Here is a 20,237-nt window from a genome sequence, read left to right as displayed (position 1 = left end):
CTCCGCGGATCAAAACAGCAAATTAAAACGTGAACACAGCTGTGGGTCCAATACAAGGCTGCGAACGGGATTGGTCGACAACACTCTTCCGCGACAAAGCTTATCGAAGTCGGAAGCGGTTTGAACATTTCAATTTTTTTTTTGTTTTTCATTTGAGATCGACGGTGCGGTCTGATGGAGTACTGACATGATCAACTTCCGAAGCGACGAACATGACTCGTTATTACCAGAACGTATGACAAGTACATCGGTTTTAAATGCGTACTTTCGCGCACAAAAGCCAGTCGTAGCAACCAGCGTTGCCCAAATAAAATCTACTTCCCTGACAGAACAACACGTAGGTGCAATTTTAAGTTTGTTACGTAAGCGCGCCCGTATAACGTGTTTTCAAACGGTCTTGAGAAGCGAGCACTATTGGCCACCAGCACTGTAAATGAACACTCCCGTCGAATTACTTCCCGGAGAGATTTGTTTATCTTCGTTTTAGCGAAGGTACTGTGGTGCGCTGGCTATGCAGTAGTATGCACCCACCTATGTGTATTTTCGCACGGGTACTGCGCACGGACGGCGCGGGGCTACAGCGGAACGAACGCGCGCAGTGTTTTACAGGCGGACTGCGCGCAGCACTGCAGGTCGCGGCGCTTACATAGGAAGAGCGCAAAGCCCGCACTTGGGTAAAAATTTTGTTTTAAAGCTTGATCTCTAAGTAACGCGCAGCAAACAAGGCCAGCTCGCAGTCGGTAGTGTCTTGCCATGCGCGCTACGTAACACCCCGGCCTAAAGATGACGGATACTGGGCATTACGGCGGCAGGAACGGTAGCTCTAATGAGTACCGCGGCCGGGAAGCGAAAAGCGTGTAATGCTCGCGCTGCCATCGCTGCCGCCTTTGGTGGCGTTAGGCGAGGTGCTAACCCCCCCCCCCCCCCCCCCCCACGTGGAAACCAGTCTCAGGGGGCCGGTGGATGTGCTTTTCAAGGGAGAGGAGGAAGTCAGTGGCTCTTTGGACAACACCACGTTCATACAGGCTGTGCCGAAATCAATGTCTCGAAAGAGCTGCAGTGAAAGTACACGGAACACACCCCAGTCGCTCATAACAAGCATGTCGTAGAGCGTAAAGGCGTTATCTCACGTGAAATAACGCATATGAATCGACGGGAGGCTTTGATAGGGCAGCGGGATTTTACCCACGTTATTTACCGTAATTTCCCTCTGAGCGGACGAGGGCAACGCCTGCAAAAGGAAACCCTGGCAAGTATCATCACTTCCTGCGGTATACACACAACAAGCAGGTGGTGGTGGTCGGCACTTGCGCGACAGCAGCGCACTGCAGACGCAGTTTCCCAATCACGACACGTCCACCGGGCGTCATGATGAGGGTCACGGTGTTAAGATGCTCTAATTAGGGCAACCCAGCGTGACTGACGGTTCGGTTTAGGAGCCACGCCAAGCGACCCAAAATTACTGAGCTGTCGCTTGATTAAACGTGTCGTTTGACCTTTGCTCACATCTCCGTTACGAGATGGCCGCCATTTCCTTATTTCGACAAAATATTGGCGCTCCTCCATTTAGTCTCGGACTCACCGCAGACTCTCCCAGAAGCAGTCCGGCGCCCAGTTCCCATGTATCCCTATGACTTTGGGGAATCCTCGGACTACCCGCGGACTATACGCGGTGAGTCCGAAACTGTAAATCGCAGAGCACCACTGATAGCAGCAGGGGCTGGCTAAGAAGAGGCAGGTCTGCGGAAAAGGACGGCCTTGGTGCCAACAGCACTTGTTACTGTACATCCACGGCAGGGAAGACAAGTGCACAGGGCCGGACCGAGACAAGGGCGAAGTGAGCGCCGCACTTCCGCGCAGCTGACCGGAAGGAGAAATTCCCGCCATAAAAGGCCACTGGGCTATACCGTGCCCCCTTTCCGATCCGGCGGCGGCTCGCACGCGCGATTACAGCCACCGCTGGGCGCCGAGAATAAACGTCAGGACGGGGCACGGAAGCGGCAATCGCTCCATCTCGCGCCTCTCACCCCATTCGCGCGGTCCAGCCGCCGTTTCTCCCTGGGCACTTCCGCTACGATTCATTTTTGCATTCGCATCCCTCTTCCCGGACGACCGTCCCGCAGGTACTGCACTCGCGTGCCTTATTTATACTCGCCGACGTCCAGTCGCGGCGATGCGACGACCAAATTGCGGGCGCGCGCTTTCCTGAAAGCAACGCTGCAGACCGCCTCTTCCTCGCCTGCGGAGCGGCGGCGGCGGCTAGAGAGCAACACATTCTAGGCGAAGATTGCAGGACAACAAAATTTCCCACACTAGATGAGTGGCAACCCCAGCCGCGTGACGCTTCTTGATGCTGGCCGCTAAAAAAGCCACTGCAACGACACTGCGAGCAGACTTTCTTGGCTCGAAGGCGACGGAGGCCTCGTTTCACGCATCCAGCCCAGCCGGCGCGGTCACGTCTCGTTTGCCGCGCGGCGCTCCGCCGACCCCTGGCTGCGGCCATCCCCACCAGTGGGGAGCGCGGCAGAAGAGAGCGCGGCGTCCACGCGGTAAGAGAGACCGATCTCGAACAGAAGAACCAGGCGGTGCGGGAGGAAGATACGGTCATGTGACAACGAAGTGAAAGAAAGGGAGGCTGCCGAAAGATGAGAAATAATAATAATAATAGTTTATTCTGCAACACACACACAGTACATTAACAGAAGCAGGAGCGTCTAAGCCATCAGGGGCTTGTGGGCGCCACCCGGTAGTGGTAAGCAAAAATAAGCTGCACATTTAGAATAAGTATTGTTATGTCTGCGCTAACCCGCAAGCGCAGAAGACTGTAGTGAAGCGGTATTCCGTTACATACACACAAGCCTGGAATTTCAGGCGCGGCGCGGAATGGTAATTATGCGTGTCGATATACCGTGCACCGCCATTTAACCGGCCAAAAAAGTGACCCAAACACCACGACGATTAACGAAAAGGAATGCGCAGCATCAACCTAACAGATTCTTTCATAGCAAAAAGAAAATAAAAAATGCTCTTCTTGGGCTTGAATCGAGGCTGCCCGTTCCAAAACCCGCGATTCTATACTACTATCCCAAGACTACCCAGGCGGTTCGCCCACCAAAAGAACAGGAGTGTTCCGAGGGAACCAGCAGAGAGTGCCGGGTTTGCACCTTTCTGGGAACGGAATGCTGCTGCAGTGAAACATGCGTGGGCCGCGCACTTTTTTCCACTAGTACCATTTGAAGGTGCAGTAAAAAACTGAGCAGCACCGCAGTTTCACATACGCGCTCATGCGGGGGTAATGGACGAGCCGTACACCCGCACAAGGCATAAAATAGGCCGCAATCGCTCGCGAACGCCCAAAATAACTCCCACCAAAAAGAAACCCCCACTCGACTCAAACCTGGTCACGTAGAGAATCCGCCGTCCCCAACCACACTTGTAATCGGCAAACCATACGCTACTGGTTTTTGCGTCTTTTGTCCCCTCGGTATACGGTTTAACAAAGCCGACAATGCCGGGCTGACTTCTGGTTATCAATTTCCCTGCTAAAATAGGCAACCAAGCACACACATGGCATTGTACCAAAGTGCGGCAGACTAGCCTCATCTGCCGTAACGTAACCCAGTTAATTTTTTTTATTCTTGTCTTATTCGCCGCGGCACAGGAAATACAAGGAAACGCTAGAGATTTGACTACGCCCTGAACCGACTTGCATAAACGTCACCATAAAAAAATAAGTGCAAATCTGTTTAGAGGTATACGAACAGAATTCTGACAAACCATACTTGTTTAAAATTACTCATGACCTAAAGATCTGCATATTTGGAACAGGAATCATTACTATCAATAGGCGCTACATTTCACCTAATCAGGCGCTCAGAACGAACGAACTTAAAAAAAACTGGTTTATCTCGCAAAAGTTGCTGCAAATATTGGTCCAAGATCGGGCGTCGTACACAAGAAAGCGGTTTTACTCGCCTTTCGATCGTGGTGGTGAATGGTGGCATGACACCCATAAACAAGGCATGAAATAGGCAGCGAGAATGTAGTGAATGTTCTTGTAAGCGAGAATTTTAAACCCGACTCATCCATTCGAACCTGCCCACGGCAGCCAGTTCCAAACGATGTTTTTCTCATTCACCATCACAAATCCCACTGCCAAACACCATCCTGGAGCAGTGGGAGGCCCAGCTGACCAGCTCACGCCCTCGAGACTACCAACGACTGCTAGACAGGGTCGGGCGGGCAGCAAAGGGCCAAGGCTTCCTGGACTAAGAAGGCCTCCCCATAAGAGACGACTACAGTTCAATAAACGTGTATTCCTCTTCGATCCCAATAGTTCAACAAGCCGAGCCGTGATTGGTTAACGCTATTTCGTAATAACGTGATTAAGTTACGTCGTAACAACCGCGTTAACCAATACAATAATTTAGGAAATCGGTGCCTCATGGCTAATTAATGTCCGTCCTATACAAGTACCCCCCGGAAAGGTTGGGAAAATGTTATTCCTTCTCGAAAACTTGACAGGCCTAGACCCCCTCCCTGTTTAAACCGGGTGCATCGACAAACCTTTCCGGCCTCCTTCCCTAACCAGCCGAGGAGGAATCACTGTATACAGGGTGTAGGCACGTGAAGTTTGGCGAGCTCGGCGAAGTATTGGCCGAAATTTGAGGCGGTCATGACACTGCGAAAATATATAGTTCAGCAGATCGGCTACCGCCTTCTTTCAGGAGATGATTAGATGCCTGCCCGGACGGAACAGCTCCTACGAATGCCTGTTTAGGTTTCGATGCAAGCGTACCATTGCATGCAGGAGTGGAACTTAAGCCCAAACTGACACAGTAAGCGCTGGTCTCGTTTCCCTTTCTCGTCCCTATGCCAGTTTGCGCTTAAGTTTCACTCATGGATGTTCACCAAGTAGCCCGTTTCCCCATACTTATTGCAGCCACATTAAAGCGACTCCCACAAAAATAAAACAAGCAAAAAAAAAACAAATAAATCTCTATAGTGTTTCCTTGCCCCATCAAAATTAACATCAAAAAAAAAAAAGAAAAACGCTGAGGAGTAAAAATTTTGTTCTGCGGCTTTACAGAAAACGACGTTCCAATCCAGTAAATACATACGGTAATCAAGAAACGTAAAAAAATACAGCCGGCCTCCGAAAAACCATCAACGACACCCAACACCCTGCAGATGACTCACGTGAGCGTGCGCCTGCTAATGTGACATTCGTGCGAAAGGCACGGGTGACGGTTGGGTACGGGAGGGACTGCAGGAGGAGAACGTTCCGTGCACGGGTTCCCCGAAAGCCAAACTTTGGGGGCGTGCCTTACTGCCAGTTTAGGTTCGCCGTGGCGGCCGCTAGGAGGACCGGTACTGAGAAAAAGGCCAATTGCGCCTTTCTTATCGCTTCGCTGGCTCGGAGCCTCGCCGCTGCGGTACCACGTGACTATGCGATAGCCTTTGGGTTGCTTTGCCGGCGCTTGGACCCCCAGTTTCCCTATCAATGGTGCGCCGGCTGCGTTGCCTGGGCGTGCCCTTCAGCGCAAGAGAAATGATGAATCCAATCATCCAGTATACATGGCTAGACGGCAGGCTGCGAAATTTCAAGCAAAGGCAAACTTTCACGCAACACTGTGCGCATAGTTTTTGCATTCGCCCGTGATAACCACGTTTAGATGTGTTGAACCTGAAAATTCGCCGAAACTGCCGCTTATGGTGGCAGTGATTCAAGCGGTTGGGTGCTCCGAATGTATGCATCATTTCGCACCTTGCCGCGCGCACTAATGGCCGCTCCATCAGGGACAACTCTCTGTCCAATCAGCGGACAGAACTTTCTCTCTACTTCCGATGACTTTAGGGACACGTTATACAGTGCATCGTATTCAACACCGGACTAATTGGAAAAATGAAGAGCCACATTTTGTAGTCAGCTTAACGGTTCTGCCAAATCATTTCGTGCAAGGTTCTGACGCATGCCGACTTTATCAGCGATCAAAACAAGACAAACGGTTACCCGGCTGTCGCCCCTACAAATGCCCTTGACCTGTAGTGCGCGTCTCAATATAGCAGCCCGTCTTCGGACGCCCATAGCAAAAGTATACAGATACATGCGCTAGTCCGAAAAAGAAAAAAAGAACTCAGTTTTCTCTTTGCCCCAAAGGCTTCAATGCATACGCCGCAAGAACCGACCGAGCGAAAACACCGGAAGTACAGCACTAGCCCCGCACGCAAACTGGGAGTGACGTCACAGCGTCGTAGGAGCCGCACAAAGTTGTTTTCACCTTCTCCGGCTCCCCCACATACGCGACAAACTATCGGGCAACAGAAACAAGGCGTCGTAGAGTGTACGGCACGCTGACTAAGCTGCAGCCGAATAGAGCCTGCAGAAGGATTTGAAGCACGCGTGCGGCTTCGCGTCTGCATCAAGGTCGAACGTCACAGCTGCTGCACAACCGCTTACGGCCCGCGCAACCGCTGCAAAGAAGTGCGCACGTGCTGCAAGCGCAATATGGCAGGCGACGGCAAGTGTTCAAGTTCAGTTAGACAGGGTCAGTAAGCCGATGAAGGGACGAAACAAGGAAATTCGGGGGCAAAGAATGGACTCGAGCAAAGGCCTTCGTCCGGCAGTGGGCCCTGAATAGGTTGTTGATGATGACTAAAACAAACAAACAAAAAAAGGTTGGAGGAACTGAGTAGAACTAAATACTAAAACTCACCTAAGAAGTTCCGAGTAGAAAACTAAATGCTTTGGAAAAAAATAAACTTGTCACATTCGACGTATTTTTGATGTAGAATGAATGCATGTCAATCACCCCTCGAAACAACTAGCTGCGAAACAAACAATTGAGTGAGTGAGTGAAAAGGACTTTATTAAATGCCTGCAACAGACGTAGTGTTGACGCCTGGACGGAGCCACTCGTCGGTACTTTGGCCACTCTACTAGACGAAAACCGTGGCTACTCACTGCGGTGGTGGTCGCCCTGTTCCCCGGAGGGAGGGTGACACGCCCAACAGCTTTCACTCCGGTGCTGCCGTTCGAGAGCCGACAGGATCTGCTGGACAGCTGAAAGTTGGTCCTCCTGGCTGTAACTTCGCGTGACGTCTTGATACCACGGCGGGAGGTCGGTCCTCGGTGAAGCCTCTACTGGTCTCACCTCACAGTTCCACAATAAATGGGCAGCAGTCGCTCTGGCGTTGTGGCACAACACACACGTGTCGTCTGGGTACAGTTCTGGTGATATGTGCCGCATTATGACCGGGGTCAGTAATGAATTGGTCTGCAGTTGTCTGAACATTGATGCTTGCTCCCTAGTTAGCTCGGGGTGTGGCGGTGCCATCACCCTTCTATTGTTTCTGTAATACTTGGTTACACCTTGAAAGGTGTCGAACCTATCTTCGGTCTCTATCCACCACTCTGCAGACTACAAACAAAAAAGGACGATGAAAAAGAAAAACGCCATCACCAAGACGCGGTCCCCGGGAACAGACGTGGTCCGCGGGAACAGCTGTTCGATGCAGAGAAGCCACGTTGATACAGAAGCCAAGACATTGATTTTTACTCCCCCCCAAAGTGCTCCAGCAACTTTCGAACTGAGTGCAGAGCGTTACGTGTACAAAGCATTACCAACCGCAGACTTCCGAGGGTATTTGCAAAACGCTACCGCAAGTTTCAAAAGCATCTAAGGCACGGTCACTTGAATGCATCATCGAGGTTTACGCGCAAGTCTGGACTGAGGGCTACTCGCGTCTCACATGTCATCAAATCGTTACAAACTGCGCGACTCCTGGTGTTGTGCACCGAGTCCAGTCGGCTGAAATGTCTAACACCTGGCGTGAAGAGCTGCAGACTCGCAGTAAAGTTGCGACGCTCTCAACAAGGACTATATTTGCAAACGAAGGACCACGCTTAGGTCAATTATTGGTGTCACGCAATAAATACATAGCTCGATTTGAGCAGCGGCTCGTCAGAACTCAACTATACCACAAGTAATGGCCCTTCGGGGTCCCTAGACTGCCATATCACTACCAATCAGTACATACAGACTAGCTGAGAACCTTGCGTCAAACACGGCGCACACGAGTGTGTAGTGCTTTGAGTCTTTCGGAAACAAGGCCACGATGTCTCAGAGCAGTCGAATTTCCCCCGTCGAAGCTTACTCGCCCAAGTACGCCGCCACAACGGTAAAAAGAAGTTCCCAATTAGCATCCACATAAAACATTTTTAGGCTGCAGCGATTTAAGAAAAAATGAATTCGCATCCATATTGTTTTCGGAGAGTGTCTAAACGCCTTTTCGGTCTCCACATAACGAAACAGCACCCATGATAATTTTCCCAAAGTCTTTAAAGACAGGCACCGGCCCTAACGGATGAAGGGATGATTTGAAAACACGCAGCAATATGCGCTGCTACGGGAAAGGCAGCGCCGAGTCGACAACCAATAAGCGTTCGAGTCGCGTATAAACGATCGCGCCCCGTCGTGGGAGTTGCCCCACGCTGCGAAAGTTGAGAAGTGCGGGCTTTCGCGTTCAGGCGGCACACTTGTCATTTTTCTTTTCGCATACAGTCGAACACGGATATATCGAACTCCAAGGGGATCGCGAAATAGTTCGATATATAAAAAATTCGATATAAAAAAATATGGGCTCTGAGACTTCACCTATGGCGGACGATCACTTACTGATCGTCGCATCCAAGAATGACAACTAATTCTGCACTCACGACGCAACAGGACGCTTTATTTCCGCGAAAAAAAAAAAAATCGCCGATCTTGTCCTGCTTCTTCGTCCTAGAAATGAAATTAAAGACGCTGGTCTCGATCTTCTCGAGGCTGCACAACTAGAAAATTCCAGCAGTACACTGCGCCTTCGCACACCATTCACAACACGCACGCAAAAGAAGAACAGCGCACACGTACCACAAGAACTTTGAAGGTAACAATTCCAGTCTTCGCCGTGCCCGCGAATTCCTCTACATCCTCCTCAACCTCAATCGGGGGTGCAGCGACCGCCGAAGAGCACCTTCCAGCTCGCGCGGCGTTCGATATACCCAATGTCGGCAAAAATACGGTTCGATATAAACGTACGAATTCCTATACTTTTACACAGAATTTTCAAGGGGATAATTTATGAGTTCGATATAGACAATAATTCGATATACCCGTGTTCGATATATCCGTGTTCGACTGTATTCCTGCGGGATAGGAATTAATGGAGAGCGCCTAAGAAATTTCTCGTTCGCCGACGACATCGTCCTGATAAACAAACATGCGAATGACCCGCAAAAAAAAAAATCCACTTAAGTAGGGAAAGCTTACCACCGTGAGACAAGCTGGGAAACAATCACTTAAGAGTAGGCAACGTGATACCATCACCCCTGACGAGCAAATGTGTAGTGGAAAAAATTGGGCGAATTGAAACAGTCTTCAGCGCATGCGCGGAGCACGTGCACGTATTACTAACTTCCTTCTGCCACTAAAACGAATATTATACAACCAACTCATTTTTTAAGCCTTCGCTTACGGAGACCGAACACGGAGTCTTGTTATATGCCACGCTTAAAGGAGCCCACTACGGTAGATGACATTCGGTGTCGAACTAAGAAAATGAATAGGCTTGACAGGACATGTACTGCAAACAACTGACAACCAATGGCCGCCGAAATTATAACAGTAATTAGCGGGCATCGTGGAGAAGACGACGGCGACAGTACCGTAGATTCAGAAATGAGCCGAATCTTGCCGCATTTGGGGCGGGTTTCACTTGTTATAACTAAAGGCAATACATCGTCAGTTAGGGAAATTGCCGTGGCGCCTGCCTATCGACTAATGTCATCCAAGCCTCACATTCACGCACAGAGTGAAAACAATAGACCCGTTGCCTCGATCGCTTATTAAGATAAACACACATCTGCCTGGGCGCAAACATTGAGCGGTGCAAACGGGAACCCGGTATGAATAATCTGCCAACCAGGTCGCCGGGAAATAAAAGCAAGCGTGACGCCATGACGCAGCATGAGTAACAATTCACGGCGCGTTAACGCCCGGGAATAAAGGGCTGCGGGAAATGCGCGCCGGTTTGACTGACAACCGCTCGAACGGCTCATAATGAGGGACGAAAATGCCGGTAAAATGGGGCACCAGGGCGGGGGACAAGCGAACGCCTTCCCTGGTCGAAAACCGTCGAAATCAAAAGCCTGCGGAGCCAACAGACTGCAGCACGGTCTACTCGAGTAGTTCGCGCTTCATTCACTTTGGCGATGCATGAGAGAAGGGAGGCCGGGTGCGACAAAGCACGTGCCTGGCTGAGGGATAGAAAGAAAGGCACTTTTCCGCTGCCTAGCTCTCTTTTTTTTTGTGTGTGTGTGTGTGCTTTTCATTTACCAGAGTGCACACTGCAATGATCCGCCAGCTGCCAGCAACCAACGAAGTGCAACGAGGATTAAATTTAGTTGACGGCAGAAGGCCACGGCTGGGGCGGTTCCGCAATGAGCATACGGATTTTGCGCGCACGACGTGGCCTATGGACTCTGGAGCGATGATTAATTTTTCGCTGGTGTGGAGGCGAACACAAGGCAACATATGGAGCGCCGTACAGAGTCCGGATCTCGCATTTGGACCTCGGCTACGAGGAAGTTGCTTTACGAGCACTGATTGGATGCGCACCGGTGGATTTCAAACGTGCGACGACTTGAAACTGCCTCCGCGTTCCGCGCATCTTTCCTCTTTCCGGTTTGAACGGTGGCAAAGCTGCCGGCTAACAGCAGCAGCATAGACCAGCCCTCTACTGCAGCACAGCGATGGGGATCGTAACACAGGCAGAGAATGCACAACGTACATTTCACGAGCAGTCAAGAACACCAAGGAGGGCGGAGGGGAAGTTATTGCCTTTCGCGTGTGCAGTGCAAATTGAGTGCTCGAAACGTTGTGAGAGAAAGTGAAAAACAGGCGCCCTTCTGTCCTGTGGGGTCCAAACTACAAGCCAGGAGCAGTCAAGAACACCAAGAAAGGCACTGGCGAAGCAGTCTGTGAGTGAAAAAAACAGTAACATTGGAATGGGAGAGAAAAATAAAACCGGAGGAACAAAAAAATTCCGACGACACCTGAGCACGCCTGGTGAGTCGTGAAGGCGAAATAAGTAAGGATGTCGAAATGAACACCACGGCAGAGAGTTTTTTCGAGTGGGTGTTTTGACGCGAGTCGCTGACGGCAGACGTCACTGTCATTGGCCAACCCCATCCAGAACGGCGGGTAGGCACGTTAAATAGGAAGTGGTGAAACGGCCGTAAGCTTGTGTGGGTACGTTTTCAGGCCTGTCTGTATTCGACCTTGACGTGTGGTTTCACGTCAACCATACCTGTCACACGGCAAGTTGTAATGACATTTAGAGCGAATGACATTAGCTGTTAATTCCATTAGTGTGGCGCTGTGCGAGAATACAGAATGACATTCGCGCAGGAAAATTCGAAAAAAAATTGACACTGACTACCGCGAAGATGAAAAAGACTTGACAACACGTACCTGGAAGAATATTTCATTTGGCGTATGCAACCATGGAGGCCAAAAATGAATTTTGGATTCGTAAGATTTCTTATCCACCTGCTGCTGGGAATAAAGTTATGGCGGGGAACATTGAAGCTGTATGCGATTTCAAGTGCTTTGGTGCGCAAATTGATACCTTTTTCTAGTAGCGATCTGCGCATGCGCGGGCTGCCGGACCACCATTCTTGACAAATGCCTCCGGCAAAATAAACAAAATGGAGCGGCTATGCTGTCTAGCGCTGCGCGTTTTTATTTTTCTCTTTCGACAGCTCGTGGTGGGTTCGTACGTGCACACAAAAAGGGATTTCTAAGCAAACGGGCAAAGACGTTTGAGGATGACCACGCTGGAAGCACATGCCAGTCAGTGAGGGAATAACGAAAATGAAAAAAAAAAAAAGTAATGAAAATGGGCTTCCACCACTGAAAATTAGTCAGGGGGACGTGCGCCTGCTACCGTGACATTCACTTGAAAGGCACGGGTGACGAGTGGGACCAACACGATAGCACGACTTTTGTGGGACGTGCATTGCTTCCAATTTTAGTTCGCCGTGGCGGCTGCTAGGAGGACCGGTACTGGAAAAAAGTCCATCCTAGACGTGACGGGCAGCAGCACAAAAAAATGTGCAACAGCTGACCAAGGTATGCGATATGCCGTTGAGGAATTAGTGTGCCGAAATTCACTCACGTGATGTTGACGAATTGTTTTTATTGCATGGAGTTGGATTTTGGCCGGACTTCGTGTCCGTGCGTGTGGCAATGCTGCTGGCCGCTTTAAAACCTATTCCTGTTTTGAGCCCGACTGTAACGCGCACACAACTATAAAGGCCACCTTTTAGCAAAATAGGTTCGTGTTAGAATCGTGAAAATAGCTCCTTTTCCGGGAACCCCTCCGCTCCCCTCACCTCAATTCTTTGGCCGGGGTTCATACAAACGCGGGAGGGATCGAGGTAGCTGAACCCGCCAGTCGACTCTACCTTTCCTCCCCGAGTCATGTATCCGGGGCTAATCTCCCCCAGATTTCTTTTTCTGTCATGTTATTCTCGGTTTCCTCTGAAAATCTTACAGGCACAGCGCAGTTCCCGGTCTCCGAAGCTCCCACAACTTCTCTGAAGCACAACAAAAAGAGGCGCTGAGGACACAATGACCAGTATCGTTGGCGCCTGTTACCCCCACCGAGGAACAAGCTTGCTGGCTACACACCCTTCCACGCGTCCCGGCCATACCGACCTACCGGCCTCCAGGAATCGCTCTTCGCCTTCGGTTGCCCCATCAGCCAATTAACTCTTCCAAGTCTTGCATACAATGCGCAACCCAGACATTACTCGCTTTCTTCCATTATAAGAAAAAAAAAAAGAAATTGAATAGGCTGGTTTGGTGAGAGCTGCGACAGTAGTAAGTTTTCGACGACCAGTTTACACACGGCAGAAGCACAAGTGACACCCCCCTCTCTCTACCAAGGGGGCTGGTAGCCAGCGGTGCTCAGCCCTCCCCACCCCCACACCTTAGCGACGCCACTGTAAATGGGATCGTTGGTTAGCTTCCAGGTAGAACCGAAACCGAATGCAACGAATACGAGATTGGTAGAGAAAATAATGAAGTGGGAATGCACACGCGCTTACGCTAGCTAGTTTCCTTTTTTTTTTTTTTTCTTTTCCCGGCGGTTTGGCGGGGGGCGGCAGGGGAAATAGGAATGGACTAAAAGCAGCAGCGTTTTACAGCGTTGGGTGAAGTGAAATCAAAGCGCTTCGGTAACACTTGAATTACAATATTGGAGTTGTCCACATGAATGCTCAAATAAACAAAACGGTTCAAGGAAAGTAAATTAACGTTAACCTTTAACACCTACTACCGAAAGGGGGTTTTACGCGCTGATGCTCCGCCTCAGTTCGCCGTTCGTTTACTCGCAGTGAGGCCCCCAACACAACTCTCGAGTGTACAATAATATCTGACGAAATAAATGTTAAAAGAATGTCTGGGACATCCCATGCACGGAAATGTCCCGCACTGAAATGTCCGGATCCCGTGCTCAGACGGAGGCGAAAACGTCCGTGTGGTCGAGATTTAGGCACACGTTAAAAGATCCCCAGGTGGTCAAAATTAATCAGGAGCCTTCCACAACGGCGCTTCAGCGCGTTCAACCCCATAGTCAGCAATGAGAGAAGAAACCCTTCAGTTTGGGGAGAAAAGTGACACAACAGCCGACCACAGTGACTCCGACTAAGCATTTCTCCCGTGAAGATGCTGAGTTTTGTGCGCCGAAACCTACGGCTGCTCTTTTTCTTCAGAAGCAAAACAGCCCAAAACGCTGTTTCAAGGAGGCAGTGCCGAGACGAAAGCAAAACGCTTTTATCACGCAGAGCGCGCAACCTCCGCGACCCGTTATCGCGCCGCTCAAGTTGCAGCAGCGTCAGATCTCGCACCAAGCGCCACGCTGCAACAGCGAACCAGAAGGCCCCCCCGAGTGAAACCAGATCTGCCACAGGGCCGCACCCGCGACAAGCTCGGCGCTCGTGTTACAGTATTCGCGCGTTGCCGCTTCACTGCTCTCTTAGATTTTGGCAGCTACTGCGATGAACAGTTGCAATACAAGGGCCATAGCAAGTCCTGTGAACTAATACAACTTTTCCTGAAACAATTGGCCATAGTGCGCACTGTGCGCCATAAAACGTTAGGTGTCACACTTTCGCGTTTCTCGTTTTTTTTTCTTTCTTAGCCTTGCACGCGCGTTACCTCCACAGTCTCATTATGCTAAAAAACTTTTTTATGCAGATGCCAATGGATGAAAATTCGGTACATTCTAGGGAATTGGAGGCTTGACTTAAAAGTCGCAAAGAAACGGGCAGCAGAAACCGTGATGTGAAATTTAGGAATGACCCGAATAGCAGCGGAAACATTAAATTCGTAGGCAAAACACCTAAGAATTTCAAAATTTTTTTCTGCTCAAGAAAAAAAAAAAAAAAGAGATCTCTCAAGGGAGTATTAATAAATAATAACGAACTTCTTCCCGGCCTCGGCGGCCGCTTTTCTGATGGAGGCGAAAAGCAAAAACGCCCGTGTGAACGAGATTTGATCCCAGGTGGTCAAAATTAATCCGGAGCCTTCCACTACGGCGCGCCTCATCGCCTGCGTTGCGTCGGCACGTTAAACCCTACAATTAATCAATCAATAATAATAAACTTCATCTTTATTGCAACTTTTAGTACTGTGCAGGACGTGGAAGTGCTGGGTGAGATAAAAAACAGTCGTATCGGGTCAGGGATAGATTGAATAAGAGAAAACAGCAGCAGGGGAATGGAGAAAGCTTTCAGGGAGTAACAGCCAAATTGCGAAAGTTTAAATGCTGCCCCCCCTTCCCTTTCCCAAAAAGAAAGAAAGGAAAGGAAAGAAAGGTTTCTTCATTAGCAGGCACAGCCAGCAGTCACAAACCAACCTTGGACAGCTATCTACATCATTGCGAAACTGCAAAGAGTGAGAATGGAGCTCTATGGAGGGAACTGGTAAAGGTGACTCAAGCATGTAAAATAAGGTCAGTGACATTCAGGTCTCCAAAGAAACAGAGGCGACACGAACGGGAGTAGGAGCTTGAGACCAACAAATAAGAAATTTAGTGCTTACGGAAACCGGAAACAAATGAATGAATTGGACTATAAAAATGATAACATAGCCAACTACACGGATTAGACAGATGAAACAGTAAAAGAGGTTCTGTGCATTTCTACATGATAAAAGCCCTAAACAGGGAACATCCCTAGCAAGACCTAACAAGACTGGCTTGGTTGACAGTCTATATAAAAAGTAAAGCCAAGTCTACAACACCAATGAAGGCATAGGAAAGGCAGCTGGCCTCTTTTGCAGGAAAAAAGGAATTTCCAACCGGTAGGAAAGAAACAAAATGGAGAAAAAATTTCTGCTCCCTGATGGGATCCGAACCCTCGGTCTTCAGATAACGTGTAAAATGGTCTACCAATTGAGCTATGGGGAAACTGAATCCTCTTCCATTTTCTGGCGCATTTATGTGCATGTAAGTGTATCTCTGTATGCAAGTGGTAGCCGGCACCACTCCCACAACTTCAATGTGAAGGAGACCTTGTTTTCACCTCCTATACTTTGACTCCAGCTCGCATCTACGCTGTGTCAAGAGAAGTTGAGCAGCCATGATCCCCAAGCTGTCGTCGTAGTGCTGGCTATTACCCCAAAGCATACCATACAGCTACTCCTGGAATTGGCAAGGCATTGGATGTGTAACGCGAAGGTTGGTTAAGGTCCCACACGGGGTAGATGTTTTTCTCCCTTTTTCTTTCTTTCAAACATTTTGATGAACTACTACTTCCATGTCCTCCCTGGTTGACTGCTGGCTTTCCTTCCTGTATGCATGTGTACATACGACGTGAACAAACATATAACAAAGGATGTTGCACATTAGAGGCACTATGATTACAATTGTTGCAAGTTTCTGATTAGGAAGGGTGTCAGGTAAAGGGATGTCATTTCCCTAAGGCGAGATTCTGTTCCCCTGTGGGTACAAGTCTGCCACTTTATGCACGCAACCAACTGCTTCACTTCACACGCTCCTATTGTCTTGAGCAACTGCTAAAAGAACCCCACTGTTCAGACTCAGTAGCTTAATGAGCAGAACCATGGGTTTCAGCGCGAATGACCTGTGTTCGAGTCCCAGCAGGTGTAGGAGGAGGAATAAACATATGTTGAGCACAAGGATGTGTTTAGCATCCTATGTCCAGGAGGCCGCAAGTCCAAGCTGCGTCCAGAGCTCATTGCACCACGGCTTTGCTGCCGCTCTGGTGCTGAGGTGGTCAGCTCGGCCTCCCACTGGTCAGGGTTGCGAAATGGGACGAGGTTAGGGTGGTGGGGACCGGAGAAAACAATGTGGTAAGTGGTTAGGGGTATGTGACAGTGCGGGCAGTTGTAAGGGAAAAGGGATCTGTTTGGCGCACAGCGTATCGGCACATTTAATGTTCTGCCTCCCATCCCTGGCTTGCACCTATCTCGATAAACAAAATATCACCCCCTTCCCTTTCCGTGTCATCTTCCTTTGTGCTGTACCTACTGTGGAGCTACACACAGCTTGTTCAGGAGGTGTGTTTGGAAGGTCAGTCTCAGATGAAGTATGAGTCAAGTAGGTAATGAGTGGATACTACATACTGATTTGGGCCAAATGCATGTGCGTGACAGCTTCAGTGAGGAATTCCTAGATAAGACCAACAAGAAATGATTCAGCAGTTGCATAAGGTTAAGAGTTGACAAAAAAAATGTTCCCGCTGGTCTCTGATGAAATGATGGTACAGCCAAGCTGACCACCACTTGATCGTAGAATCACAACAGTTCGAGCCAACTGCAATTTTGCTTCTCGCAAAAGACACTGGCAGGCAAGTAGAAAATCAAGGTCACAATCTTCAAGAGTCCGCCACACCTGATATTGTGCGGAGCATATTGACAAGGAAGAACTTTTGTATCTGCACGCCAGTCACAAAAGATTCCGGTCAAGGTAACATTACCAACTTCAATGAAAAAAAAAAAAAAAAAACGGTTGAACAATGGAATAGCCTTCTGACCCAAACAACAATAGTGGAAGAGGAGGTTGAATATCAATATTTTGCGAGATGCTTGCAGGGACAAACCACGGAGGAAGTATTTGGGTGAAAAATCAATGCGAGACGAAGTGCATTTGAAAAGACTAATTTTACGTTTTATGTAGCGATCATCTCCGTCACTTTAAGATAACTATACCGTCACTCGCAGCACTCATGGAGTGCTTGAAAAAAAAAAAGGTCACATCAGCCAGAATGGCTATACAGAAAAAGGATGTTAGGTGTCAACTCGAAGGGGTAGGACACATCACGCATTAGGAAATAAACTTGTGCGAAGACAGGGCAGCATGAACTGAGAGAAAGGAGTAGATTTGGAGAAAGCAGGCAATTCAGAGAACTGAAAAGTGGTGGACTACCCAGTAAACCTGAAGCTACATGAGTGACACAGTCAATAATGAGCTGAGCTGTACACACATGTGATTGGCCAATGTTATTGCAGATATTTTTCGTTGCTTTTTTCTGACCTGGAGAAGGTCCCCAAAACCCAATTAACTGTGTCACCCTAGATGGCAAACTTTTACCTTTTACCAGAAATGATAGCACTGGGCAGGATGACAACGGTGTGCAGCTGCTTAGACAGACCACAATATATGGAAATACTATGGCAAGGAACAGATTTAGTTGACGCTGGGCAATAACTTTTGTATGTCATCTGATGAGGCATTCATTATCCACCAGAACGGTGACATCAAAGTGCACAAATCAATAATGTTTGAAAGGAATTCTGAACTGGCAATATAAATAGGCCCACAAATGAACCGAAAGATATCACTTTCTTTGAGCCAAAGTTTAAACAAAACATGCATGAGTAGGTTTGCGAGAAAATTGGAAATTTACTGGCCTTCATTTCAAGCGCAGCTGCAGGACAGTCGTGTTTCAAGCATTATGCAGGACGCATCACGACCAATCAGGCTTCAAACATCCAACTACCATTACAAATGTGCCGACTCGCGATGCTCAGAGCTGGGCTTGAGAGTTAGGATGGGAAGGCGGCCACATTACGGTGTCAACTCGGGAGAAATTCTTGTTCGCAGGAAAGGGGGCAGGCACTTCGATAAAACGGGCGCAGGATACGGCTGATGGGGTGTCAGGCACGAGTTATGCCCTCAAGAAATAAACTGAATCCCCAATGGGGCAGCAGATTAATTTTGGTGGCCGCTACGCACGCGCGAACCGTTCTCGCCAAGTGCAGCGTCGACGTTGCGGCAACAGTTGGTTCCCACGGGGACTTTGGAAACGTTGACAATGGGGCGGAAATGACGGTGAGATGAACCCAGGGCGCCAGAGCTCCGAAGCCCTTCTTTTCGCGAGCTAAGGAAAGGCGGCCCGTTGCTGACAAGCAAGCAGCAAATGTCGATAAGAAAAGTAAGACCTGCGTCTTCCCTTACATATGCGACAAGAGGGCAGGGTCGAAATACAAAACAGTACCTGCCCTGTCCGGCGAACGCAGCTGAATCCACGCCAAAACGCGCATAAACAAAACCAATCTGTCACACTGCGCAGAGTTTGCCTCGGCTCGCATGCGGGCACTTTTGCTGCGCATATGTGAAAAAGGCGCGTTTCAATACACACACACACACAAGTACAAACACGACGATTACTATCAGCAATGGAATGAGAGCAAGTGCGATGAACCGGCATATTATTTCCCCCCGTACCCAGCTCAGCGCCGGCTCATGCGGGCAATGTCCAGCGGTGTCTTGTTTGTTGGGAACCAAAGATCGACAAGCGATAGCAGTACATTGCTAGTGCGGTTGGAACCACGAAAAAAAAAAAAAAAGAGGAGGAGTAAACGAATAAAACATGTGTGGAATACTTATGCGGTGCCCCCTGGTTCGAGAAGGCTGGCGAGTCGACGTGCTTTTATCAGCGAATCGCCGAACTTGTCCTTTCCGGACTCACGGCGTTTTACGACGGAGCAGACGTCCCTACCGTGAAGGTGCCCAGTACTGGGAACTTCACGGGGAACGGTTCGAACCGGGAAACAATACGGGCGCACTTTTTTTTTTTTTTTCTGCCCGACGCACTACAAACGTAGTAGAACGCACGCCACCAAAGCGCAGTGAAGTGAAATAAGGCAGGGCACTTACACCTAATGGAATGGAATGCCGAGCCGGAGCTGCTGGAGAAACTGCGGCCGAGCTTGAGTTCCCTCACTTCGTTGCCTATCCGGAGTCTGTCGGCAGTACCACTGTGCATCTTTCGATGAATCGCTGAATATCGTTAGGCTTAGGAATTTCGTCTGCCCAACCACCAGTAGCAGCAGCAGTACCAATTCCACTTCTTGTCACCAGCACCGTACGCGAGGCCCATTCACAACACACCGTTCACAAACACCGGACCCGCACAGGTGTAGGACGTGCGTCGACGCAGCCCGCACCACCACACGTGCCCAAACCCATGCCACACTTCACAAAACAGACAGGTAACGAAACCGTATGTATCAAAACCTACGGCATTCCAAATTTCACGTTCACACGTCTGCTCGAAGGTTGCCCAGCGCGCATGCGCGACTCCCTCTTTCTCCTCGCCCAAGTCGGTCGAGACTGCAGCCGCGCTGCGACCGAACAGCGCACAAGCGAACAAAGAAAAAGGAAAGGCCGTCGCGGAGAAAAGTGGAGCGCGGCGCTAGGGACATCTGGCGGGAGGCGCTCACAACTGCGCGGCACGCGCCACACATCACCCCATCGCCGCGAGCCACATATACCCCCAATCAGCCTTCAGCGCGTTCAGCAAACCTCAGCTTCAGATGCGGCCACGTTCAAGCGGAACGGACTGCACCGCCGCTGGATATGCAATCACAATGCTACCAATGCGCGAACGCATTGGTTGTCATTGAAACCAACCTAAACTGGGTTATGTGGCCAGTTTAGGCATCAATGCAAATAAAGGCCAAATATGGGATTACCTCCAATAGCGTCCCCAACAGTGATGTTGCGACTGCAATACACCAGACTTCCGATTATACCAGAAGTTCTCATAGTACAGCACTATTAATACTCCCAAATTTACTGGCTCAATAATTGAAACCAACCTAAACTGGATTATGTGGCTAGGCTTCACTTATTTCAAATACTTACCATTGCACGATTAA

General features: G+C 49.4%; 1 protein-coding gene across 3 annotated transcripts in view; it reads right to left on the bottom strand.

Moving 5' to 3' along the window:
• Nucleotides 1-19,732, bottom strand: part of Eaf (ELL-associated factor) — a 117,043-nt gene extending 97,311 nt beyond the window's left edge. For 2 of the 3 annotated variants that reach the window (XM_077698853.1, XM_077698854.1), the window contains exon 1: nt 19,234-19,732. In XM_077698853.1, the coding sequence (XP_077554979.1) occupies nt 19,234-19,342 (109 nt within the window). In that variant the 5' untranslated portion in view covers nt 19,343-19,732. The remainder of the gene's footprint in view (nt 1-19,233) is intronic. The other variant, XM_077698852.1, reaches the window with a different exon arrangement.
• Between the last annotated feature and the right edge of the window lie 505 nt (nt 19,733-20,237).

The sequence above is a fragment of the Haemaphysalis longicornis genome, unplaced genomic scaffold, assembly GCF_048455015.1.
Source record: "Haemaphysalis longicornis isolate Haplotype H1 unplaced genomic scaffold, Haemaphysalis longicornis Haplotype H1 scaffold_2, whole genome shotgun sequence".
In the NCBI taxonomy this organism is placed as follows: domain Eukaryota; kingdom Metazoa; phylum Arthropoda; class Arachnida; order Ixodida; family Ixodidae; genus Haemaphysalis; species Haemaphysalis longicornis.
The sequence above is the reverse complement of the archived record's forward strand: the minus strand, read 5'-3'. Positions and strand labels throughout refer to the sequence as shown.